The sequence below is a fragment of the Taurulus bubalis genome (assembly GCF_910589615.1).
Source record: "Taurulus bubalis genome assembly, chromosome: 9".
NCBI classification, from domain to species: domain Eukaryota; kingdom Metazoa; phylum Chordata; class Actinopteri; order Perciformes; family Cottidae; genus Taurulus; species Taurulus bubalis.
In genome coordinates this window covers 17,698,182-17,725,557 of record NC_136597.1, presented here as the reverse complement: position 1 = coordinate 17,725,557, position 27,376 = coordinate 17,698,182, and the positions used below count along the sequence as shown (strand labels likewise).

General features: G+C 42.0%; 2 protein-coding genes across 2 annotated transcripts in view; both read left to right on the top strand.

Annotated features, from left to right (window-relative positions):
* Positions 1-521: 521 nt before the first annotated feature.
* slc25a22a (solute carrier family 25 member 22a) lies at positions 522-3,864 on the top strand (the record flags this gene model as incomplete). The annotated part of the gene is made up of 10 exons (XM_079223643.1): positions 522-541; positions 643-768; positions 902-957; positions 1,225-1,315; positions 1,915-1,969; positions 2,642-2,702; positions 2,935-3,079; positions 3,171-3,325; positions 3,413-3,488; positions 3,711-3,864. The coding sequence occupies 10 exons, from the start codon at positions 522-524 to the stop codon at positions 3,862-3,864; spliced, it is 939 nt and encodes a 312-aa protein (XP_079079769.1).
* A 7,595-nt stretch (positions 3,865-11,459) lies between these two features.
* The window catches only part of syt7a (synaptotagmin VIIa), a gene marked incomplete at both ends in the record, with an annotated part of 62,037 nt that continues 46,120 nt past the window's right edge, over positions 11,460-27,376 (top strand). Inside the window, one exon of the mRNA XM_079223252.1 lies at positions 11,460-11,493. Coding sequence (XP_079079378.1) covers positions 11,460-11,493 — 34 coding nt within the window. The remainder of the gene's footprint in view (positions 11,494-27,376) is intronic.

Genomic DNA, 27,376 nt, shown 5'->3' with positions numbered 1-27,376 from the left:
TCATCTCTTAAAACAAACTAACAAACACTTATGATGTGGCTTTCACAAAGGCCTTCAGTGGTTTTTTTGAGAGGGTTATGCTTCCAATTTTGTTTTCTGTTTTCTGACATTTTAAAGACTAAACAAATTGATAATGAAAACAATCATTTTTTGCAGCTCTCACCAACTGATATTGATTTTCTGGGGGCGAAGTTAGTTTTTGCAATGTATTTTAGGTGGTGTTAACAGCTTGTTACAAAAAAAATGTTGTAATGTCCATGTTGTAATGTGTGTGAAGGCAACATTGCTTCATTGTAACTTTTGGATGGTATTTTGTGTCTGTATTATTTTGTTGTCTGTTACCAGACACTTTTTGAGAATGCTAAATGTGACCTTTCCTATTTCTTTACAGATATCTCCCAACTTGAACAGTCAGACTGCATGAATCCACTTGGACAGCAACACACCACAGTGATCACCTGACCACCAAGAGACGAGCTAACAGACAGATTGACACTTTGACCAGCCGGGGCTTCAGATAAATGGCTGACAAGCAGATCAGGTAAGCTGCAGTGTGGAACGACTACAGATACAGCAGCACTGTGGACGTTCATTTGGGTTTCCTTTATTGACCTTTCATATTTCATATTGTCTCTGGTCCAGTTTGCCTGCCAAATTGATCAATGGGGGGATCGCTGGCCTGATCGGAGTGACCTGTGTGTTTCCCATTGACCTGGCCAAGACTCGCTTGCAAAACCAGCAAAATGGATCTCGCCTTTACACCAGCATGTAAGACATTTCAGTATTTTACTTTTTAAATTTGAGCCCATACAAATATTGCTGCGCTATAGTCAGGACTAATCAGCGTGTCATCAGCTTCCCAGATACATAACATACCCCCACTGTTGTGTTTATGTTTCAGGTCAGATTGCCTTATTAAGATCATCCGGTCTGAGGGGTATTTCGGGATGTACCGAGGTACGTTTTTAGTATTTTCTTATTTTTATGTGAGTCTGAGCATGGACGCTTATGTGAGTCTGAGCATGAGCGCTGTTAGGTAGCATAAGGTTCTGAATACATTTTTAGCTCTTCATAATGAGGCTACAGATATCAAATACATGGATCTGTGTCTGGCTGCTAAAGGCAATTATCTCCCATTCTCTCTCTACCTTCTCTGCTTTTCTTTCTTCTTTTTCTTCTTTGTACCTCTCACTTTCTTACTCTCTGTCCTTTTTATTCTCTCAGGAGCGGCGGTGAACTTAACACTAGTCACGCCAGAGAAAGCCATTAAATTGGCTGCCAACGACTTCTTCAGGCAACACCTCTCCAAGGATGGGTGAGGCATGAAAGATGAAAGTGCTAACAGCCTGACTGACACGCGCACACTCCCTCATTCATTTTGTGATTAACTGGCGTGTTTACTAACATGTAAACTAACACATTAGCTGTCTGTATTTTCACCACGGCTCTCGTTAATCCTGCTCTGTCGTCTCCTCCGTGGCACTGAGTATTTCACAGTAGTTTGTTAGCTGTCTGGTTTAAAAATACAGAATTACTTGCATGTGTGTCAGTAGAAGCCCTATCTGAAAGTAAAACCAGCACATAACTGTATCACATGTCAAACATTAGCAACCATCATGTTGCTAAGAACCAATCAATCACCCACCCATTGTCCCCCAAAGACCAACCAGAAGGTTTTCGGGACATCTATCTCCATCTCGTTGGTGACAAACATGCAAGCTTATAAATGATTGACTTGTCTTGCTCAGTTGCTCACCTTGTGAATTATTAATCTGCCCTTGTGTCAGACATGTTGATATAGAGGACAAAGATAACATCTTTTTCAAGGACTGCAGAAATAAGGTTGTCTCACGCTGGCGTTTTCGTTTAGCTTGCTTTAATCTGATCCAGCATTTTGTCGTCATTTTCTTTCAGAAAACTCACTCTGCTCAAAGAGATGCTGGCTGGGTGCGGGGCAGGTACATGCCAGGTGAGTGAGGCGCTGCTTTAATTGCATCCTCCTGTTCTCCATCTGGAACGGCTGCCTTTGACACTGCCGATGTCAGCTCACATACACACCGCTGGGCCTCAGCCATCGCCTCATTTGTCACTGCCTGCAGCTATAAAATGGCCAGGACCAGGTTTAAATGAGAGGCGGTAGTTGCAGTAACATGCTCACAGTTTGTCTCTGCAGGTTGTCCCTGTTATCTGTGATATGAATGTGACCTGGAGAGATCCCTTTTCATGAATGATTTCTAATCACTGAAATGTTGTCCTGTTAGCAGGCGATACACTGGCAGCTAGATTTGAGTGATCAGATAAGACGCTGTGAGAGTGGTTGGCCATGTGCACTGAGTGAGTGAGTCAGAGGGAAATGTCTCTTGTCAATGAGGGCAAAGGCTTCAAGCTCAAGAAACATAATTAGATTAAGTGTAGCAGACCTTGGATTAAGATTGCAACTGAGAACATGGCTATCTCATCCCTAATCCAGTTAACTAGTTACTACTGCAGGGATTAAAGAGGAAAACTAGAGTTGACACATAGATGATGGAGTTACACAGGACACATGTTTTGCATGACACATTCTAATACTAATCGATCCTTGTTAACCGTGTGCAAATGTTGACACTGTATCTGACACCTTGATTTTGCTTTGTTGCAGGTTATTGTCACAACTCCTATGGAGATGCTGAAAATCCAGCTCCAAGATGCTGGACGAATTGGTAAGAGGAAATTCAGTCCAGATGGCAGTTTAAGCAAATAATGAAGTGTAGGGCATAAACTGGAGAAATAGGGGCCTCATGTGGTTATGTCAGAGATTGCAAGAGCTTGATGCTGGTTTCTTTTTGCTGTTATGAATTCAAAATGTCTGCCCACATACCTGTTCTTAGTATTCCATGCTCGCTTTATTTGAAGCCTTTGCTGTTTTAATGTTGAGTTTCTTATGCTCCATAGAGGCTCAGAGGAAGCTGATGCCAGAGACGATGCCAGCAGGTACTGTGAAGATCAAGTCTCCAACAGCCATGCAGCTCACCAGAGAACTATTGAGGGAAAAGGGTATTGCTGGGCTGTATAAGGGCCTTGGTGCCACCTTGCTCAGGTAAAGCAGATCTCTCACCTAGTTTTACCAACCGGCTTCAATGAACTTCACATGACTTACTGTCTTTGGACTTATTTCTCTCTTTTTGTAGGGATGTTCCTTTCTCCATCATCTATTTCCCCCTTTTTGCCAACCTGAACAACCTGGGCAAAAGAGGCGTAGATGGGCCTGCTCCCTTCTACGTGTCGTTTTTCTCCGGCTGCCTCGCGGGGAGCACAGCGGCCGTTGCCGTCAACCCTGTTGATGGTGAGCAGTGGGACGGTGGACGTTGTAACAGCAATGTGTGCATCGTTAGTTGATGTTCTATATTCACCTGAGGTCTGTGTGTTGCAGTGATAAAGACCAGACTGCAGTCACTGAACCGAGGAAGCACAGAAGACACGTACAGTGGAGTGACTGACTGTATCAGGTGACCTCATTATGTCTTTACTGCTGTGTGTGTCAAGTCAAGTGCATTTACGCACAGAAAAAAAACTATGAAATTCATCAAACAATACAGCGGATACAGTAATAATAAACACAAATTAAAAGATAAATAAACCACAATCAACACCATACCGACTGGCACATACAGTAGCTAGTGCTGGCTGTGTGTTTCGCTTTTAATAATGAGATTGTATTTGTTCTCCAGGAAAATCATGCAAAATGAGGGACCATCAGCCTTCCTGAAGGGAGCCTACTGTCGAGCCTTGGTCATTGCACCTCTGTTCGGCATCGCCCAGGTGATCTACTTCTTGGGTGTCGGCGAATATATTCTCAGCTCCTTGACTAAAAAAGACAAGTAAAAAGCACATCCTTTCTGCCTTTCCCTCCCACAATGCATCACGGCAACTGCGTTCATCTCATTCTGAAAGAAATGTTCAATGGGTCAAATCGTGACCGGTCAGTACATGTTGTTTTGAATTTGTTGTGTTGAATGTTGAAATCGTTTCGGAGGGAGTCTTTGTTTGCCAAGCTGCCTATGGTGGCACACAACAATCCAGTAGGCATGCTGAGCTAGCTCTCTGGAAATGAAGCCACAAATATCAGTTGAAGTTTTAAAGAAATATTGCTTTTATAATTTTGTGCATTTTGTGAAAATGATTGTTGAATTTCCAAAGTAGATCTTCTGCCCTCGGTTGCTGCAGTTCTGCCTGCCCTACACTACCTAATTTAAAAAGCGTTCGTCTCTGATTTACAAAGAGACCATAGTGATATATTAATAATTATACATACATAGTTAAATGAAATGCATGTACTTTACTTAGAAAGATATTTGAAAACATAAGAAGAATAGAATATTGTCCAAAAAAAATGCTATTCAAAGAATTTACCCAGACCGTATGTCTTAAAAAATAGTATATTTAGAATTAGAGCAAGACATAAAGTATGCCTCAGTTTCAGACAAAGACCCAGGGAATGTGTTGATGTGATATCAGCGCACCCCCTTTGATCTTTCCTGTGAAGCCACATCCCTTCCTGTAAGGGTTGTAATGAACTCGGCCATTGAGCTCCACGCTGACTTGCCTTGGCTTTTTAAGTAGATCAGGTTCCATTTGATATGTAGTGCTACCACAATGGTTTGACTGTTTTGCCTCAGTGAAAAAGATACCTCCTGTTTCGTAGTCACACCCTAAACTGAAGGGACAGTGAACAAAATTATTGCATTATGCACTTCAAAACTCCACAAACGCATAGTTTAAAGCTGCCTCTATGTGTCTTTCTATGGGTTGAAATTGTCAAGTGTGTTGTAGTCTCAATCAGAGATGTCACAGCAGGGGTTTTGCCTTTGAGAGATGATGGGAAACACCTGCTGTGACATCACATATGGGATTGCAGCCAAAGGTGCTGTGCACTTTAAGCATTTCAGTCCACCGAGAGCGGAGAGGCAGTGGTTTTCTGCCCTGTGTGATTCACTGTGGGTTCAGATGAAAGCGTTCGAAAGCGTTCACTATGTAAATGGGTTGAAAGTAATTTTAATAGGATGCAGGTTATTAGCTGATTTTTTGGGGGGAATTATGCTGACAAATGGTCAGACATTACATGCTGAGGCCGTACAATCATCCATTGTGGAAGAAATTTAGCTGGAGTAGTTCACTCCCCTTGGATCCAGACATAATTATTATTGTTTACAGATGAGTTCACACTCAATTTAGATTTGTTGTGTGAACTAGAATCCATTGGCAGAACCCAAAGAGCTAATGGTGAATCTTTCTTTATCAGAAAACCAAACCAATGTGTTTTTAGTGTTCTATGATTTTTCCAAACATCTCGACTTGTTTGCTTTAGAGGTTTTGTTTGCTTTAAGCTGTGAGGGAAAGCAGCCCTGTCGTATCTTGTTTATGCATCACGACGCTGAAGCCCCGCCATTGTTTTATCTCGCCGGAGATCAAGGTGACTTTGATATGTATTATCCAATCACATTCCTTCGTCGCTCCCACTGTTCAAGCAGCTCCTCGGTTATGCGGTTGCACTGTAGATACGCGGCGCAACTTTTCAATGTTTTATCATTTGTGGGAGCGAGATCTATTTATCAAAAACCCTTTCTATAGGCAGTATAGCACTATATATTTGTATGTGTTGTTTTTTCTGTGTCAAAGTGTCCACCTTAACTATATTGTACATAGGCAGATAATATGAACTTTATGTTTTAGAATTTATTGTTAGGTTTGTACATGATGGCTTATTTGCACACCTACCTCTCCACCCCCTCCACCCCCCTCACCTTCTTAATCTATAATATGGTGATTTTATGTTATAATGATGTGGACATATCAAATGACGGAACATGTTTTAATGCAACAAACATCATGTTAACTTAAATGCAGCATGTTGATGATTCCTTCTTTCTTTTTTTTCTCTTTTTTTTTACTGTATGCAAAGGTTAACACTAGAATAGATCAAGGAGGGATTTTTGGAGGTGCCATTTCTCCTGAGTTATCGGTTAATTGGTCAGCCTATTGTCCTGTTTCTTACAGTTTTATCAACTGGGACCAAATGGAACAGCGCTTAATGGTGATGGAAATGTAGGTAGTTTGAAATGAATGACCTCTGGGACTACTAAAACAGTTCTGGGAGTGAAGTATCTTGAAATATAGCCCTAACAAGGCCTATAGGGACCTGCTGACATCAGACTGTAAATCCATGAATGGTGCTTCTTTCATGAAGTAGCTGCAATATGACATTGATGGCACTAACGACCAAAGCTGCGCTGACTGAATCACATGCTAGCTAGCGAATCTCAGCGTTATCAATGTCTTAAAGGAAAGCCATAGGCCAGGGAGGGACCACAGTACTGCTATACATGGACTGGCACCTCCAGCCATTAGAGATGACAGCCGGGCCACAGGAAAATGGTGAAAAGACCTGTCTTGCTCGTCTTTATAAGTTACTGTTGTAGTTGTTCAACATTCCGATTGCCAGTTCATCTCGTATATGCTGTTTTATTGTAATGATGCCTATTTTCGTGTTGTTGAGATTATTGTTATGATTGTTGTAAACCCCCCATCCCCTCCCTTTTTTTTCTCTCTGTATCTTTGGTTGAATCTTGAAAATGTTGTACAAGTCATTTTGTTTTACTCAGCTGTGAATTTTCACTGACCTTGTGCATTTGGTTATATATGTGCATGTGTGTGTGTGTGTGTGTGTGTGTGTGTGTGTGTGTGTGTGTGCGTGTGTGTGTGTGTGACTGTGTAGTGCTGTAGTTGATGTGTAGTTGTTAGTGTGACACTGCGGTATTTTTCTCTTTGATTGTCAGACCCCGTCTTCTCTCCCCTCTTTCCTTCTATCTTTCACACTCCTCTGCCATCTACTCTCCCCAGCATCCACAGCCGGGGCTGCAGGTTTGATGCAGAGGAGCTCTAAAACACCAAATGTATGACTTAGAGTGTATACAATCAAAGAAAGCACAAAGGATTATTAGGCACAAGAGACCACATCGCCCACTTTGAATATACTCAGACAAAATCCTTGGAAAACAATATGCTGCTTTTGCAGACACGGATTGAAGTCTTTTTTTATTTAAGTGGAGATGTCGATTGAGATTAACTTTTTGGTCTTATAAGAAAGTGTAGCTATGTCTGTAAAACTTGATCCATAGGGCTGAGACGACCGGTCATTATAAGAGACCCTTGTGATGGTGTCCACAATGTCACCCATCAGCAGTTATCCACAAAATGTATATCGCCTACATATTCTAAATGAATCAGATATAAGAATGTATCTTAGATATTATGAAGATGTTAAGAAGATATTAAGATGTTAAGAAGATGTATAATTATTATTATAGTGAAGAGTTTATTACATTTTAATCTAAAGATTTATGCTTTACACATTCACTGAAAATGTTCATAAACCAGCTCACTGATATGCAATAAGTTGAAGCCACACACAGACGCACATTAGAAAAAAAAACAATTAACACAGAAAAAAAGAAACTTCACAATGTATGATGCAAGCAGGGAAATTGGAGGCCTTCTGGGGTCTCTTCCGGCCTCTGTTGTCTTCCTCCAAGAGGATCTGTGCGTTATCGCACTATAAAATAGGGACCCACTGTCCATCTACAAAGTCTATCTGTGGAAAAGAGGGTGTTTATGAATATGTGTGGTGAATGACAGTTGTTTTAGACAATGTTGACAATGCAATTTGAAGAAAAAAAACACCAAAATATTGTGTTCCCTGTCAGAATTTGCTGTTCAATAAACTGACTGTCCTGAAATTGCCTGGTGCATTCTGTGCTGTGTTTTTTTCCCCTTGTTTTTCAAGGTCTAGTAGTCGTTTGACAGAAAACAAAAGAGCAGACAGTGCCGTTTTAGCCTGAAAAAGTGCTGTGAAAACAAAACAGCAGTGTGAAGTTTTTTGAAGAGCGCAGCCATGACATTGTGGCTCCTCGGGGCACAGGAGCCATGTTGTGGGGATTTGCTGCCTCGTGGAGCCACTAGGTGTCAGTGTGGGGTCGCGGGAGAGCTGTTCGTCCTGCTGTGGTGGGAGCGGGGTGGAGTGGGAGCAGTGTATGGACTACAGGTGTATGCTAAGCTTGGGTGGTGTGGCAGTAAATCTCACTCTCTGTCTATCTTATTCTGAGTCATGCTAGTTTCCATCTCTTGCAGCTGCGGTGCTGCTAGTACACAGATGTGCCTCCGTGGAACAAGGCGTGTCTGTGTATTTATAAGTTGCACAATAGGAATATGGAAATGTATTTTCTCGCGGATTTCACCGGATGTTTGAGGTCCATAAATCCCACATTATTCCTGAATATGCTTCAGCAGAACTGAGGTTTTGACGGGGTTATTCATTGTTAATCCCCTGCTGTTTGCTCTGTATTTATCATTGCTGTTTATAGCATTGTATTCCAGAATGCTGTTTTTCAGCAATAATTAAATCATATCGCCTTCATATAACCACCTACACACACACACACACACACACACACACACACACACACACACACACACACACACACACACACACACACACACACACACACACACATACACACACATACACACACATAAATAGATGCATGCTGTGCCTCTTTGCATCCAGATCTTATTTCAACCAGAGTCAGATTTCATATTCAATTGCGTGCCTCTTTGAGAGACTCCTTTCATCATCTTCTCCAGTGTTTACACACACTGGAGATCAGGCTCAGTTTACCACAATGATAAGACTTTGAAATATAGAAATGAGCACCAGCCACTGTTCTTCTGCTCATTCGAATCCCCTTTATGTTTCGTGACTTGAGCTTCCGCCATGAACTAGTCTTTCATGCTTTCTAGCAAGAGGAGAAGAGAAGGTGGAGGAAAAGGTAGTCGGAGTTGAGCCTAAAGCGAGAGAACGATGGAGGGAAGGGGGTAAATCAAGGGGTGGAGACAGTAAAGGGTCGTCGATAGAAGGAGCAGAGAGCCAGAGGAAAGAAGGGGATGGTGTTGATGTATATATAGGTCACTAAATCAATGGGAATCAGGTTTTTGAAGGGGAGAGAATGGGGTATTTATAGAAACCAGTGGAGACAGATGCATCAGTGACAGGCACAATGATGCTGGGAGCACAGGAGGGGGAAAATTGGGGAACAGACTGTGGTCAAATTAGTCTGCAGAGAATTCTGCGAACAAAAGGCAAAAGATTCTCAATAGTGATCAAATAACACGGAGCGCAGTGCAAAACAAAATATAATCAAATGTAAATCACTGCAGAATGCTTTGAGCAAATGACCTTCTCAGCTCTATTGACAAAACGCAGGCAAACTGTTAGTTGCGGTGTTGCTCACAGCATTTGCATCTATAGTACAGCTCAACTCATATCCTTTTGAATTGTAATCTGTGATATCAGAGAGCCACATGATTGAATTCAATATTAGCTTTCTATTTTGCAGGCGTGTAAAGAAAACCTGCATATTTAGAACGCACTGAGAGCGACTGAGTGGCTAAGAAGTGCAATGAAAACATTACAGACCGCATTGTAAAGCTTTCAGGTCAGAGGTTAGTGGTTGATGAGCATGCTCTGTAATTATTTCCATTTTAATATCAGAGATTAATTACACAACTTCTGTTTCAACCATTTCTACTAAATGGCTAAGCGGTGACGTTGGCCTAGTGTGGTAGCTGTAATAACTGTCGTGGCTCATCCCATTTCATTTTATAATGTCCCATGTCTCCGCCTGCCAGCTTCATGTGAGAAAGTAACAAGAAGTTCCATCACAAATTAGAAATGAGCTCTGAGAACAAGAAGGAAAAGTAATTGAAGAAATTGTTTTAAATTGCCTCCAGACTGAATTTTTCTAGGACTAAGTCAAGGTCATGGACAAATGGTTCCTTCACCACTTACAGGGCTGTGTGTGTGTGTGTGTGTGTGTGTGTGTGTGTGTGTGTGTGTGTGTGTGTGTTATAGCAAGACAGCCTGAGTAGTGTTAAAATAATCTACATCTCATTTGGAGAGTATTTGCATCGCAGCCACATCACCTTGTATCACACAATTACTCCTCAACAGCACTAGTACTCTGGCCTGTGCCTAATAATGTGGTCAATAAACTCACATAATTGTGTTGTGAATACAGGACCATCTGACCACCATTTATATAAGAGGTAAGGATGTGGATATGCAGCATGGTTGAAGTGACGGGCCAGATGGTCGTTACGTCGTTTCCTTATCAGGGTTTGATGAAACAGGGTGTTGCTTTAATGACTAATTTGTCTTTGTGGTTTAAGATATATAGAAGTGGAAAGTATCTAAATGTACTCAGGTACCGCCCATAAGTACAGTTTTTAGGTACTTGCACTAACATGAGAATTTTTAATTTTTAGCGCTTTATAATATTGCATGTTTTTTGCCATATACATTTGACAGGTATATGTTTAGGGATTAGTGTACACATGATCCGCAAATGTATGGTTTTATCTTACAAACATGTTCATTTTATGACGAAATAAATCAGAGAAAACCACAAATCCTCACATTGGGAAAGCTAGAGTTAGTCATGTCTTGGCTTTTTTTGCTTAATTAAATGACTAATCAACGTTCGAAATAGCTGCCAATTAATTACAATTACAGTATAAAAGGTAACATCCTGCAATTTCCCCACTGAGGGACTAATAAAGGATTATCTTATCTTATCTTATTTGCATTGACCAGGGACAACAATTAACATCTAATTTTGTGATAGTTTATAATACCGTTGTTGTTCAATTGTATGTTATAGGTTTTGTGTATTTTACCACAATGGGACTGAGAAAAAATATAGTATACAATAATATAACATTCTGCATGATGAGTACTTTTACTCTTAACATATTAAGGTTTTACGTAAGTATAATTCTGGAGACCTCTCCCACCACTAATGAGATTCACAATCAAGCCATGCAACTTGGCCGCAAGCCTTGTCTAAATTCCACGAGTGAGCTGACTGCACTCCTTATTTCATGCAGAGGAATATATATATATATATATATATATATATATATATATATATATATTAAATGACACACAAATCCACAAACAGAATCAATGATCTCACGTTGCAGCAGAGCAAACAGACTTCTTAACAGCTGCAAAAAAAAGTCACTTGTGTTTTGTCCTCTGAGCCACAGTGAACCGGTGGTTAATAAAGAGAGAGAGAGAGAGAGAGAGAGAGAGAGAGAGAGAGAGAGAGAGAGAGAGAGAGAGAGAAAGGGAGGGAGGGAGGGAGGGAGGGAGGGAGAAGAGAGAGAGGGAGGGAGATGGTGAGTCTCAAACTGGTTAGCCCACCTATCCACTAGGAGGAGAGGAGAGGCTGTTGAGGAGCAACAAAACAATAAACAGCTACTACTACAAACCACATCGCCGGAGTTCCCGATACGCGCCAGAGGAGTACCAACAAATAATTGAGACAACGCCATCGCATTTGCCCCGGAGTGAATTAACAGCCATGTATCTGAACAGGGAAGAGGACAATAGCAAAGGTAAGATCCTGTCAAGAATTGCCACTCTTTGCGAGGAGCATTCTGACAGTTTCAAGGTGTTTCATTTCTGACCCGCTGTTTCTCTGTGAGGTGACAAGGCTGACAAGAAAAGGTGGGGATGTACTGTCACTCTCCGTAAATCTTGTCTTTCTTTCTTAAACAGCCTTCTCCTTTGACATGCAGGACCGAGGATGTTAGTCTAAAGTGTGGGCTGCCATTATGTAATATCAGTGCAGTTAATTGCCTCCAGGGAGGATGCTTATCAATAGCCCAAATCCTGCATTTATTCCAATGCACCGTGTGCGATTAATTGTGAACCTGTTGTAGACAGAGCCACTTCATCATATGCATCATATTACCGGCGTGCATTGCCTTTTTGTTGCCAATGTTTAGGACATTGACCATACTTAAGGGCAGCATAACACAAGGTCAAAGCCTCTAGCTACAATGAAAACCAAGTGAATATAGGTTATTTATAGTGCTCCACGGCGTCCGACATTCTGCAAAAAAAAAAAAAAAAAAAAAAAGAAGCTTACTAACGGAATGCAGCTTATTGCTGAACGGGGAGCGATAGCCGAGCAGCGGCGAGAGGGGCAAAGAGGGTACAAAGGAGGCATATTTGAGTAATCTCTCCCACGTGTTTTTGAGGCGTGATTCCTTCCCTCCTCGGGTGCCCGGGAACACACTCGACCCGTGTCCCCTGTTGTTACCACGAAGCACAAATAACTCTCTGGGGCGGAGAGGTAATGCTAATTCCCTCCCAAATCTTCAGGTTATAGGAGAATAACACCTGCTGCTACCGAGGACCGGTGGAGGAGGGCAGGGAGGAGAGGAGGAGAGGAGGAGGAGGGTGTGAAAGAGCAAAAGGCAGAGTGGGAGGAGCTATCTTTGTTCATTTCCCTGTGATGTGAGATAATGTGATCTCGCCACACACGGACACATGCTGCTGTACGGGGACGTGTGCGAGCAGCAGCATCAGCATCAGCATCAGCAGCAGCATCCGTGCACGAGAGCAGCTCCTCATATGTGTCGACAGGATAAAAAAGAAGCAAGAGAAAGAAGTTGCAACCATTATTTCATGTAAAGGACACTCTGGACTGCATTGAAGGCTACTTATGCGTCTAGAAAAGTTATTTGGAACTACATAGATGTTTATCCTATTCGGTGAACAAAGTCAGGTCACATTAAACGGATATCTACAGAAGTCATAATACGACAATTAAGTTAATAGTCATAATATTAATAGTCACATAAGCTAACATTAACATCTAAAGGTGACTATGTTACAGCGCCACTGTGGCGGCGGCATAACCTTGATAGTTACCCTGGTAACCCTTATTATAAAGGTTGCACGTTGTCACGAGCAGCCGAGCTAATTCATTTCAGAAGAAGATGTGCAAGGAAGTTAATTAACTGGCTTTCGCCAGCTGTGTTTCAGTTGATGCTATCTTGGAGTTTTGTTTTTTGGACCAGGAAGTGTTAGGAGGATTGGACGGGTTTTTAGTGGCCTGCCGTCACACCTGAGGGACGTGAACTAACATTGAAATTACCAGATTATTAAACCAGGAATCCTTGCGAAGCCGGTTGGATTGCACAGCAGCATCAGTCGCTTGGTCGTCCATCTTGGTCCAGACAACAATTAACGGGGCTAAATTCCATATTCAGAGCATTAATAAAGCAGAAAACAACGATATGCTATGTAAAGATACAGATAATGGAGTCACTCTTTCTCTGTGTGTTGTAATCCTGGTTCATTGCTTTGTTTACATAGTTGGGCCGTTGTTTCACTGCTTGTGCTGGTAGCACCGTTAGCTGCGAGCCCACGGCTAACAAGTTCATGTTTCGCAGACAATGAATCATAATATAATCTATTAATATCCTGCTATGGTTAAACATGTTCATATTTCTGGGCCTCGTCAGACTTTTCATTTAGCACCTTTGTCGGGCCAAAAAATGTAACTCCGACACAATAAACTAAAGGCATGCACTGTGTTTATTGTTTAATGTCATGCACCACCCCCAATACAAAAAGACCTTGTATGGGAAAAAACGTACGTGGCAATAAATGGTTCTGATTCTGATTCTGATTCATCCTGAGCTGCCCTTTGTGTTAGCCGCTTAGTAGCAATCGCTAGCATGCTCACTTACTAAACTACGCATGCTAGCATTGCCATTGTGCTCACGATGCCATGCCAACATTAGTGCAGCCTCACAGAACTGCTAGCGTGGCTAGCTCTTTTCTTGTTGAAGGTCAAAGAGGGATGCAAAGGGAAATGTTCGGAGCATAACAGACTGTATCGTGTGTGGGACCTCACGATCCTGGACTCCATGCTTGTTCGTAGCAGGTGTTGGGTGAGCTAGGAAGATCAGGAGGGATCATTAGTGTGAGGTGCTGAAGTAATTAAAGACAAGATGTTGCAGAATGAACGTACCTGGAAACCTGTTGTTAGACCCAGGCAAAGACAAAAGGAGCTTTCCAGGGTTAAATGGACTGCGAAGTTATGAGTAGGCCGACTGCTATTGTGTCGGGGCTGCTCTTTTAAATAAGGGGCTCAATACTTCAGTTAATTGATTTATTAAGGTGGGTGTTCCTCTCCGGCGGGTCTTTCCCTCGCTGCACTGCTGTGGCCTTTAAATTCACACCGCGTCTCAAGGTGGAGTGGCAGGGATCTGGAGAAAGGTCTACCAGGGATGTATTGATTATGGCCTGAGAAGATTAGAGGGGGGTGAGGACAAACAGGTTGCTCATATGATGCAGACAATCACACAAACCACTGGCTATACTGTCAAATAAACATCAGAAATAAGACTGGATGTGGGCATCAATCAAAACTACACCTAAACAGTATATTATAGAAAGGAAGTAGGGATAAGTGGCACCCTACGATCATCTCTTCAGTGTGCCGGCTAAATGGCTCGTTTTTTATACCCACTGGAAAACATTCAACAACTATTTAGACTACTTACTTTTGTTTAAAATGCAGCAGCGTGGACTCCTGCAGGGTTTGTAGGATGGCAATGTAGGCCATTAAGAGACAACCTGGGGATGTTCAGACCATTCAGCAGCCAATCTTTCAGCATCATGCAGCCAATCTTTCTTTATCATGGTGAAAATAGTAGTCGGGAAAAACATTTGATTCTTCAGTAGAGCAGTTTGTTTAAGAATATATTTAGCAGTGCTCTACTGAATTTAATTTAGCACAAAACTATCACTCAGCTGAAGATAACAGGAACAACATTTATATATGTGATGGGTGTGGCTGTTAAAAATTTACTTTGCTTTCCCTTTGGCAACAATTTAAATTCACTTTTTAAACTAAAACACTAATCGACAGTATAAACATTTTATATTTTATATTTCAAAGTATGGAAACACTAAAGATGTGCAAACTATTATAACATAGAACATTTGAAAGCAACAGTAAACAGCTATTTGGAGGTCTAAGGTGTATATTATAGAGTTTATGCATCTTTGTTGGCTTGTAATGATTATTTTATAAAAATCCTCTAAAATGCAAGAAATCGTTATATAAAAGAAACTAGAACCAGCTAAATTATGGCACTTTTGTTTGAAAAGTGACTGAAACATGAATCTATTAAAAAAGTTGTTTCGACTCTACATAAGTTAGGTTTTTTTCCAAAATCAATACCGACTGTATCTTAATGATAATTATGCTAACTGAACATATTTTTTTTATGTCACTGATTTAATTATTGGGTTTGTATGAGGCTTGACACATGACAGTGTGTGTTTCTCCTTTTTAACCAACACCAGCAAGTGTGAAAAATCTGTCAGGCCCCCCCCCCCCCCCTGTGCACAAGTAGAAGACCGGCCCTACTTGTGAAACGTCTGCACTACACAGACTCACTTCTATCCCCACTTCAAAAACCGAGGAGCTTCTTTCCAACTGAAAAAAAGTGCAATTTTCAGCTCGTCGGTTGGCAGGGCACCAATAAATGAAGAGCTTTCCAGCGTCATCTACTGATGCCCGTTTTGATGAACTGACTATAGTAGATTTGTTGGACAGGAGCCGATGCCTTTATTGATCGATTCCACTGAGGGAGAATGCTTCAGGTACAGTTTAGATTTTGGTAGAAGCGTTCTGAGGAGGGACCTGTGGTGGACTGACTTCATGTATTATGCATGTGATCACCCTGATCAGGATAACTGACAACAATGGTGGATCGGTAATACAGCTTTATGGCCTCTTGTAGTGGAGCGGTGTGTCCCCCAGGACGTATTCCCCTGTTGTCTTATTGCAAAGTCCAGCTCAGTCTATGCAGAACAGTACAGTCTATGATAATATTTCCAAAAATAATGATGAAATCAATGTAGCGCTTCACTTGTTGGTTTTGCAGCATAGAGTATTATCACTCTGTCAACATTTTCTTATCTCCCTTCTTTTTTTAGTCTGAAGACAGAGTTTGTGCTTCGGGGACAATTTGCTTTAAATGTATTTGATGTGTGGTCCTGTACTCTGTATGTCTGGCATCCCACACTATCTACCACTTGAATATGATATATAGGAAAATGTCAGGATCGCTATTGATTAATGTTGATGCTGGCCTTGCATTTGGGCTGGAGTCTAAATCTCTTGCCAGGAGTAACCAATCTAACTGACAAAAGTTTGGCATGAGCCTGCCCTGCACTAGGAGAGATCCTCAGATAGACCTTTTTGTTTTTGTTTCGGCATCCTTGCACATAAATCATCAACCTTAAAAGGGTTTATATGATTAATAGAGAAGGAATAGCATGATTGTCAAAAAAAGATACACTTTTAGAAATAGTTTACGGTCATTTTCCCTCTGTTTCAAGAATGACCTAATTCTGACCCACAGTAATTGCTCCTTTGTAGCCAGTTTATAATAACATGTTTGTACAACCCATTTATGGTCACCAGAGGCTGAGTTGTAATCATTTTTGGTGATGCCATAACGTTTTAATCAAGCGCCATCATCAGGTAAAAATTAATTTGTCCAATAATAACGGCCTTTATTATGCCCTGGTCTTCAGCAGTGCGTGGTATACTAGCTTGGTGGTGTCAGACATGCAGTTCTCGGTATGCATCACTGGATTTGAACTGCTAAGGAAATTAAATGGTAAACGGAGTGGATTTGTGGGGAGTCTTTAACATGGTGTGAAGTATAAGTGTCAGCGTTAGACTGTGAGTCCATACCCTCTTTGTTATTATTGCCCTGTAGAAATTGATGATGTCCTTCTTCTTCATGGCTGTTTTGCTAATGTGGGATGGACAATTATTTGGAGAGATTGCTTTGGCAGTCTTATAATGTCCATCCCCTTGGAGCAAAATGAATTGAAGACCAGCTGGATGCTGAGAGCAAATGTATGGTTATGGTTAAAAGGAGGATTACTGGAGATATTAATTCATGATGCCCTCTATTTTCCCTCTTAATATTGTTTAAAGCATAACACTGCCGTGAGCTATTCTGTGGTCTTGTCAGTTCGCTGTATTGCTATCTGATGTTGAGTATGAAAATGATGACATTTTACAGCGAAGCCTAAATTAAATGCGGTGGTTTCGGTCTGTGAGCTTCAGATTGGTGAACTCAATCGCACAGGAATAGCATACTTGTAGAGAGCGCTTAATCAGCCTGTTTGACATTTAATAGATCACTCAATCACTTGAGCTCAAGTTTATTTAACTTTGAATGGATAGTCAAACAGTTTACAGCTCCAATGTATTAAACGTGCATATGTATGTTGTGAGCGAAGCCATTGGGAACATCTCAAGGATCCCTGGAGTCAGAGGAACTGGCTACAATGCTGCGATGGAGGTAATTAGATGTTTTTGTAGTAACACCTGCAATGAAACACGGCTTTGACCTGCTGTCTCACTGAGAGCGCTCATCATCCTCCCCGGTGGAACAGGAAGCCGTATCAGCCGATTAGAGCAAAGCATAATCACACATTCGATCATCAAGCAATATGCGCTGCAAAGAAGAAAAAAAATGCATTTGTAAAGAATAGAAGAAAATAAAAGAAATCATTTTTTATTGATTAGCCTGCAGAATAGTTGAAACAGCACACTCACATAACATGAAGTTAGTCTCATGTAATAAAAGGTAATGCTTGATATCAGAGTTATTTTTTTATTTCATTTCACTCATTTGTCCTCATATGAAATTAATGATGGAAGACCTGTTTTGTATTATTACACAGATGTATAAGACAGGATCCATATATGGAACTTGTTGATACAGTTCATGTTATAGTGGACTCTCCCTCAGCTGACTGCATTTACGGAGGAGGGGGAGGTCTTTTACTTCTCCTCTCTCTGCCATGTTCTTTCCCTTTCTCCCATGTGTCTTGGGGGGGGAAGGAGGAAAAAGGACAGCGCCGGTTAACATCAGCCGGTCGGGGGGAAGAGTGATAGAAAGCAAGAGGTAGAGAAGCAGACAAATAGAGCCGAGGCGAGCGTGAAAGGATGGAGAGAGCTAGAGAGACAGAGGGAGAGGGAAAAGCAAAGAACAAGCCCTGGAGTGCTAGCCAGTCAAGGTCACACAGAGGAGAAGAGGCCCTGCATGTATATGTCTATGTGTGTGTGTGTGTGTGTTAAGGGAAAAACAGTGCGGGTGGGAGGCCTACATGGTGAAGAATGAAGTGTTGGTGACAGCGGATTGGTTTAGTCTGGGATCTGGGATTTTATTGGGGAGGGATGAAGAAAGGAAGCAGGAAAAGAGAAAGATGAAAAGAGCTTGTAATATGGCTTCACAACAGCTCTCTTCTAAAACTTAAGTCTTTTCAATCCTCTGTGACAGGAATGGCTTAATACATTTGTAACTTTTAACATGTTCAACTCAGGCAGTGGTGGCACATTTGTAACGTTGATGATGTAGATGTGTGCATAATGAGCGTTTCCATGCATGTTGTTGCATAACCATCCAGTCCCGTCGTGTCGATCCATGTTCTCTTTGTAGTCTCTTTCTCTCCTGCTCCTTGTTGCTTCTTTCGCCTCTCGCCACTCCATGACCATTACTATCTCGCTGCAGCTCACACTTTATAGGTGCTGCGATGCATTCTGTTCAGAGTAAACACAATACCTCTGCAATAACCACCTTTCTGTCCTCTGAAATCAAAGAGACAAGAGGAAGAAAATGTTAATCCCATCCAGAGAACTTGCTCTAGTTTCTGATTAGTGATGGAAAAAGGTAGACTATTGCATAATGGATAGCCTGGTGCTTGTCATCTTAGGATCAAGTGTTTTGAACGCGGGATTGTGGTTTGCTAAGAACATTCTTTATTCGGTTATCCTAGCAGGATGCAAGGATGAGTCATTTGGAAATGTGATCACTGTCGTCTCTTCAAATATATTAGCCATGTTTGCATCTCACACCCAGGAGAGATTCCGCGCGTGAGCAGTTGCCATAGTGTTTTGGCGCACCACGGTGCTGATGTGAAAGATCGGAGATGGCTTGGGTGCTCTGTGACTTTATCTCTCTAGAGCAATGGTGTGTGGAGTTGTGATAACATATGATGACTTCATTTACAGGTCAGGAGTTCACCCTGTGGGTGGCAGTGTGGGGTCACTTCCAGCTCTTATCGTCATTATTTCTGTCTTAATGTGTTCATGCTACATTCATGTTATTTTACTTTTTTAGAAAAACATAATTTTTTCCCTCTCTTTTATCCTAAAATGCGTTCACCACCACTAATCACATTAAACCTTCAGTGGTCACACAATCACATTCATTTGAAGACTCCAAGCTAATTCTTGGCAATTATCGTTGACAGACGTCATTACCAAATCCAAAGAGTAATTAATCTTTGTGCACTATGATTTTACACAGATGAAGAGTAATAGCTTCTGTAATAATGGCTTCAAAGCATTTTGACAGCTATAGACTATAATTGTACTCATCTTAAACAGACCCAGTGGAACTGACCTGTAGTGTGTGCTCAATGACCCTAAACATCTGTATTATTATATTGGACAGCTGATTGAATAGAGACAGACATGAAACTAGGTCAGAGAAACAGGGGTATGACGTGCAATAAAGGGCCCCAGATGGACTCAAATGTTGCTGGTATATTGCATCTTCTTAACTATTATCCATCCCGACCCTTAGCTTTGATAGAAACAAACTGCCTCATGTCATTAAAGTAATATGCTTAAAGCTACAGCTGGTAACTTTAATGAAATATAATTTCTGTCACTATATCCTGACAGTATGAGACAGATAATCTGTGAAAAAAATCAGGCTTCTCTGCCTCTTTTAGCACTCCTAATGGCATCGGAAAGTTTCCACTGCGTTTCAAGAAAAACAAGCAATCAGAGCCGAGGAGTCTCTAACGCAGCTGTCAATCACTGCTCTGGAAGATCATGAACTTTGATCAAACTGTCAAACTAAGATGCGCTGATCAAATATTAATCAACATATTGTTACTGTATTAGCTATTTTTCACCTCACATGTTTCTGAATATAAAATTACACGGACATTCTGGCGATCTAATGCATCCACGAGGCAGCTTTTGGATTTGGCTATTAGAGCATTTTACAACTTTTAGAACCTAATCATCTAAATAAGGGCTATTTAAGTGTTTGCACTGGGAAGTTGATTTATCTCTAAATAATGTGTCAGTTGAGTTACAGATGCCGCTTTCCCAGTGTAAGCTAGGCCACTGGTAAGCCCAGCACTCTTTCGGTCGGGTTAGTACAGACTTGAGAGCTGTGTCTAGGCAATACAGCAAATTAGCATATTCCCCTAAAATCTGAACTATTCCTTTAAAGGAAACCCTAACAGTTACAAATAAAATTGTTTTAATAGTAAAAAAAAAAAAAATGTGGTAAAGAAGAAAACACTTGGACACCTATGTTGAGAGATGTGCTCAGGAGAAAATTAAAATGAGAAAGTTTACTTACGTGTTAAAAAAGTGTTGACAGTGTGCAGGAGCTGAGGTGTGAGGAAGTAAGGTGAAAAGCGGGTTTTTAAGTATTACACTGTTTACTTCAGTACAGCATGTTCCACAAGTTTGTGTGTGCGCTTGCGCATTCATTTCTATATTCATGTGTGTAGCCACACTGTCTCTTGGTATTTAACAAAAAGTGTGTGAATTTGTGTGAGCCACCTTGTATCTGGCAAGGTAGTCAGACTGACAGATTGTGCTCTATGAGTGCCATCTCCTCAGCTTGGCTGCCGGTGCGTTTCTCCCTCGTTCCCCTCGTTCCCTCCGTCTCATCTTCCTTTTACTGTGCTTCAGTGGTGACCAGCATGGCGAGGGATATTTTCCCTTCATTTGCCTTATCAAGCTGGCTGCATAGGTAGGGCCTCTTCCTGGATTAAGTCCACTCACTGTTCCATAACTGTAGCTACAATACCTGATGGATCAGCCCTCCAGGTCTGTCTCCTCCGCACTCCAGCCAAGGAGGTAGCTTGTGACAGTGTGAGGTTAACATGCCAGAGATGACAGCGGGCGCTCTCTATGTCCTTGCATTGCTCTCCTCCATTAGAGTTGTTCTCACTTTGTGGCTGCATCAGGACTTGTTAGAAAATACACAGCTAACGGACGAAGAAAAGTAAGCTATTGCTCTGCAGGGGCTGGGTCTTGAATAGGATTGTGTGTGTTTCTGTGTGTTGGGAAAGTTCACACAAATTGATTTCACACTCATGCTTTTACTAGAACCTCTGTGACGATGATAGAAACATTTTCAGCACCTTGCTCTTTTTTAAGTCATTTAAAAATGGGCACTAGAGTTCCTTGTGGAGAATGGGGTGGAGGGAGCAGGAGGAGGAGCAGGTCTAAAAGGGAGTAATGAGCCTAGGCAGGAGCGACAGATGATATAGGCCAGGGCAACCTGACACAGACAAAAGAAATGCACAGTCCCACACCTCTCAACCCAAATATGGATTCACATGACTGAGTGGGAAAATTGAATACCCGGGGTGGAGGGCAAATAAGGGGGTTTAGGATTCATCAGCTGATCGTTTAGCTGTAGAAAAGCAACGCTTGCCCCATTCATGGTGTAGCTGAATAGCAGTTGTAAACACAAAAAGATCAAATTACTGATACCAACAGCTGGTAGACTCTTGTTATTGTTCTCTCTCTCCTCCCACTCCATCTCCAAAAATGATCTGGATTACTGTTTTCGCTGCTCCTCTCAATTCCCCACCAGTCATCTAACTTTTCACGGACGCAGGCTTATCATCCTGTTTGCCTTGGCAGCGGCTGAATCGGTGCAGCTGGATAAGCACAATGAATTGGATGCAAACAATTGTGCATGCATGGGAGTGAGTTGAGAGAGAGCTCAGCCACAGACTCAGTAGAGCTGAGACGCACCAGATTGGGCTGGCTCGTCCAAGCAGTACATTTCTGATTGGTCTGAAAGCTGAAATGTGCCTTTTGTGCCACTGGTCCACAAATCTGACATGCTATAGAAATATCTCTCACTCTTTTTCTCTCTCACGCTAATGAACAGCAGGGCTTTTCTCCATTCACAGATCATTTTTCCTGTTCGCAACATTCATTGATTAATGCCAACCGCCCTGAGACCCTGCTTAGTGATTATGGCTCTCACGCTCGGGAGGGGCCACTCACTGATACCCTTAATGAGTCATAAAAGGCGAAAAATTATACACTCCAATAGTCTTGATATTGGGTGATATTTCAATATTTGGTCACTCTCTCTCGGAGTCTATTTACCCACACAGTTGGCACACGCTCAAATGCCCTCAGACACACATTTGCGCAAGTAAACAGAGAAATCTTGACTTTCCAGTCCCATGGTGTGTTCCAATGCGCTCTGGATATTTGGGTACAGGCAGGATCCTGCTGAACAGCATGAAAAAACAAACACGCAGGTCAAACAGCGAGCTCCCAGAATGCACTGTGATTCAGCTCAGCTCACTCACCACCAAAATATGCATGTTGATTACATAATCAAAACAAGAAGCCTGAATGCCAAAACCACTATAAAATAATTGTCATTCCATCATCCAGAGTGCTGACTCTACATCCTGCCTGTGGTGTATTCCTTCCTGGGTGCTAATGTTTGCGAGCTGCTATATGAGACTGATTGTGCTAAATCATGTTGTCCTATATGTGATTATCCACTTGATAATGACAATGTATTGTTTCCCCCCCGAAAGACGGTCAGTACACTTTTAACGAGATGATGGAGGTCTTCGCTTGTTAATTGAGATATCATAGAGCGGGATAATGCATGCATAGGACGTCATAGGAGCTGCCTCTCACACCATCTTTCCCTGGGGTAAATCTGTTCCTCCCTTGTCTCTGAGTCCATTGCCCTCTAAAACACACTGCTTATTTACAGAGCAACAGCGGGAGGAGGTGAGGACAAAGTGGGAGAAACGAGCAAAAGCCAGAAATACGCAAGAGGAAGCTTTAAGCGTGTAGCTAGAGGAGGTAAAATGGGCGCTCAAGAACAGCTGTGAGAAACTGATGCCGGATAGGGAAGCAGCTCATAATTAGGATTGTTTTAGAAGTACCGTTTCTTAAATTCAATTAATATTTGATCACGGCTGCACTTTGAGATCCCCCACTGAACAGGCTCTGACTCTGAGGCAAACACACAATGACTGCACATCAGACATGGCTGAGGATTGACAGGCATGTGGCTCCCAGCTTCATCCAACAGTCTTCCTCCGTCTTAAAGCGCCTGACAAACCTCATTAAGGACTGTTCACGCAGGCCCTATTGACATGAGACATACCAAGAAAGGCTTATGTTTTAAACATCAGTTGCCCAAGGTTATATTGCAGAGCCTATACATAGATCTATAGCGCTTTGTGCCGTATAAGCTTTCATGGTATATGTGACGTATGTGTGGAATTTACCATCAGTTTCTCCTGCCGTATTACATGCTGGTGTCTGAGATGTAAAATAAATGATGGGCCCTGTTTTAATAACAGTGGGAATATTATCATTCAGTGCAGATAGATTTTGCACTCAGTCCAACTCCCAGAGCCACGTTCACACCCTCGCCTTTACTCCTCTGAAATATTGATATAATGTAACAGGCTATTTGCATTGAATATTTTATTCAGTGTCATATTTGCATCTCATAAATGGCTGGTCAGTATTTCTTTAGATTACCGTTGAAATTTAGAAACTTGCATAACTGGGACAGATTTAGATCGGAGGAGCAGCGGAAGTTTGTGAGAGGAGGGGAGTGTGAAGTTTGTGAGCTGTGAATCGCTTGGGGAAGTTCACCGAAAATGTTTCTTGTGTCCTTTTGGCTGCTCCATTTTCCTCTGCTCCTTCTTCTTCTTCTTCTTCTAAACACAGCGCTCTAAGCTCCGTCTCCCACTGTTTGTAGCAGCACTTTATGTAATGTGCTCCAGACAGATTTGACAGGCTGGATGTAGTCCATAAAATACCTCCTCTTGAAGTATTATCCACCAAGATATCACAAGCCCAGGTACAAGGAGGCTACGAGGTAGAAGAGGGGAAAAAACGATGGAATGAGAGGAAAGAGGAGGGGCTTTAATGGGTTTAATTAAAGGTTAAGGGGTTTCATTTGGAATATTAGATTAATAATATTCTAGGGTAGCAATTCTTTGAGCATACACTATCTTTGAGGTGTAAAGAACACAAACACACAGTATCGTTTGATGCTCTGGTTTTCAGAATAACCTCTTTGAGGCTTTAATATGTCTTGAGTGGTTATATTGGAGTGTATGATCATCTTTGTAGTGCTGACCTGAGGTTGTTACCGTGTGCAGTGATGGGGAAGGAAAATCCATGGCGTGCAGCCATTGTTGTGCTGTTTCATTGGTTTTAGGCAATGCTTGATGCTCCACCTGTTGGATGCAATCTGATTTGGGAATGGAGACCTGCATGTCTGTTTAAGTCGATTGTTGAACCATCTGCATATTCTTAATTAACAAATTTTGCACATGTTTTGTTCATTCTTATTAAAACAAAATGTTTGGCCACACAGCTGGACAATAAGCTGTCATTTTATCAGGAAGCGTAATTGGAAGAAATCTCTGTCCCTGAAAATTGTATCCGGTTGTCAAACTGTAATAACTGAATTCATTCTTAAGTGTTTGCCAACAACAGTTGCATGCTGTTAACGATCTTTGTTTTACTACATGTGATAGTGCAAACAGACATGCAATCGCATACACATGCTTAAAATCGCAGATTCCTGCAGGCCTTCTTCCTGCTAAAAGCAGACTAAGTAGACTAGTGAACATTTCAAAGCCGTGCACATGACTGACTCTGCTTACTGAGGCTCTGTTTGCAGTCGGAACCCAAATGCATCTCATCTGATCACCAGTGAAAAGCCCTAAACACAGGTGTAATTGCACCAACACACAGCTTTGAGGCTTCCCTGGGATTGAATCTCTCAAACAACATTCAGAGGGGGTCAGTGATGCATGTGACTGCACACTCAATGTAACGTGAAAGCAAGGGCCGTGGGGTCATCTTTAACTTTGTACAACACGCATAAAGCACGACAAGTTGTTTGTTTGTGGCAAAGAGCAGGGGCAGTGTTTTGAAGGGAATTCATGAGGGGACTTCTCTCGTCTCTGTGGCTCAGCATAAATGTGTTTTTCTGTTCAGCAGCGGTTGCAGTTTCCCACAAACAAAATCACATTTGAGCCACATTGAGACACTTTTAGACTCTTAGACCTTTCAAGATTTTCAGCTCAATCTAGACACATTCTGGATACTGTTGGTCTGAACAGGGCATGAGGCACGTGTGGAATAGCTGTTCTCTGACAGGATTATGGGCCACCAGCCACAACAATAAAGCCAAGTAGGATTTGACAGAATCACAGCCAGCTGGAAAAGGTATAAATACAATGTAATATAAAACAGTATTTGTTCTCATCAAACTAAAGCCTCTTTGACCATCATTGCTGTCATCAACAATCACAGGTGTTTTAGGGGGGGAATTATTGATATGAGTGAAGAGTAAGCCCTGTCTTTTCCTTTGTGGCTTTGCAGTGGAAAGCAGGCAAATGAAAAGCTCTGAGCAGCTGTAGGCCTGCGTGTTCATGCTCGCTCATTGTCTTTCTCCAAAAGACACACGGCCTCTTCTCCCCCTCCACAGCCTCCAGCCTGCCAGTCCCCAACTAGCACAGCCTTGAGGTAGGACATGCTGGCAGTCCTAACATGCTCTGGACTAAACCTATTTTGGGGGCTTTTTGAGCAAAGGTTTGCACAATCACTCATGCCAGATGCAGGATGGAGTGACACTTCAGACCCCTCCCCCTACTTATAATTACATCATCCGTATATGACCACTCGACCATACATCATGTAAGAACATTGTGCGAGTGGCACTTGTCAGTTCACCAGTCGCTGGAGACGATGGGCCTAGGGTCCATAAGGGACTGTATGTGCCATTCTTCCTCCTCTCAGGTCCCGTTCTCCACAACTGTCAGCCCACATAGGAATCCTCCAGAACAGCCTGGTGAATCACCCCGCATCACCAGCCTAAGCACTGCACACGTTCCAACAATTACACAAACAGGCATGGACATATACCCACACACACATACGCTGCCTCAACCTTACATTTCATCTGTGCATCAATTAGTGTTATGAAATGGTATAGTGTCAGCCACTTCACACATAGCCATTAGATAAATGTCAGCGATTTGTGTGTAACCATGCCATTAGCTTGTGAATAGCTACTGATTTTCAAATAGAAGTGGTGTGTTAAGTCACTATTAGACCACAAAGCACTTAAGTTCCCGATCGAATATGTATTCTACTTTTTTACATAATTGCATTGTTTTTATAGAACAGGGCCCGTGATGTAATGTAACATATTTTTTAACCACGTGAGCAGTTCTGTGAGGCTGTACTCCGGCACAGCGGTGCTTTGAGCAAAATGCTCATGCCACCATGCTAACATACTGATTTGTAGCAGGTATAATACCATGCACACTGTAGTTTACCCTGTTAGCATAATAACATTTTCTAATTTGCACAGTACAGCTGAGACTGATGGAAATCTAACAGGAACCATTGTTTCTTCCTGCATCGCTTTGTGTTCTCAAGAGCCCCTCATTCGGCTTAAAGGTCAGGTTGCATACAAATCACACAATCACCCTGTTTGTCCTTTTCGTAATTTAACAGACCTCATAGAGACTTAGGGCTAAGAGGCTGCCTCAAAAGCATCCGCTATCCTTCGCCAACTCCATCTGGCCCATTACTCATTACAAGAATTATAGCTCTATTGAAGAGAGTTAATAAATCAACCGCGGATCAGGTTAGTTCCCTTTGTTTATCCTTCCAGTGATAATAAATAAGGCTCGTAATGCCAGTTAGATTGTTTGTGACAACGTACTGTAGTTTGCATTGGCCCTGTTCAGGCGCCGCCCAGTGAACACAGCGCCCTGAGCTCTCAAGAGGGCACAGAGTAAATTGAGAAAGTGATGGAAAACAACACTCCAGCACGCTTTCCACAATTAATCATATGTTTTGTAGTAGAAATACTGTGCTTCTTATTATTACCCTGCCAAAGAGACACTTAACACAATTTCCAGTAATAACTTAAATCTCTTCTCTTTTTCGCTCTGCAGCCTGAACTCACACTCCCTCTATTATTTCCCCCCTCAGCTACGCCAGCAATAGTTAGCCAAATGACATCCTTGTCCTGATGTAAGGGTGATAATGTCAAGTAGGTGTGAGAGCCGCGTGTGAGTGTGTATGTGTGTGTGTGTGTGTGTGTGTGTGTGTGTGTGTGTGCGTGTGTCACTGCTTAATGGCAGGAGCCAAGCCTGCCATTTATTCTCTGCGGCCCTGCCAGCCAGATGGACTACATCACCATATTTGTGGACGCGACAAACAGTGACATCCTGCTCGCTACTGCAGGTATTATGGCCACTCCTGAACTCTGAGGTGATATTGTCTGCAGCAACAGCAGCAACACGCTTATATCT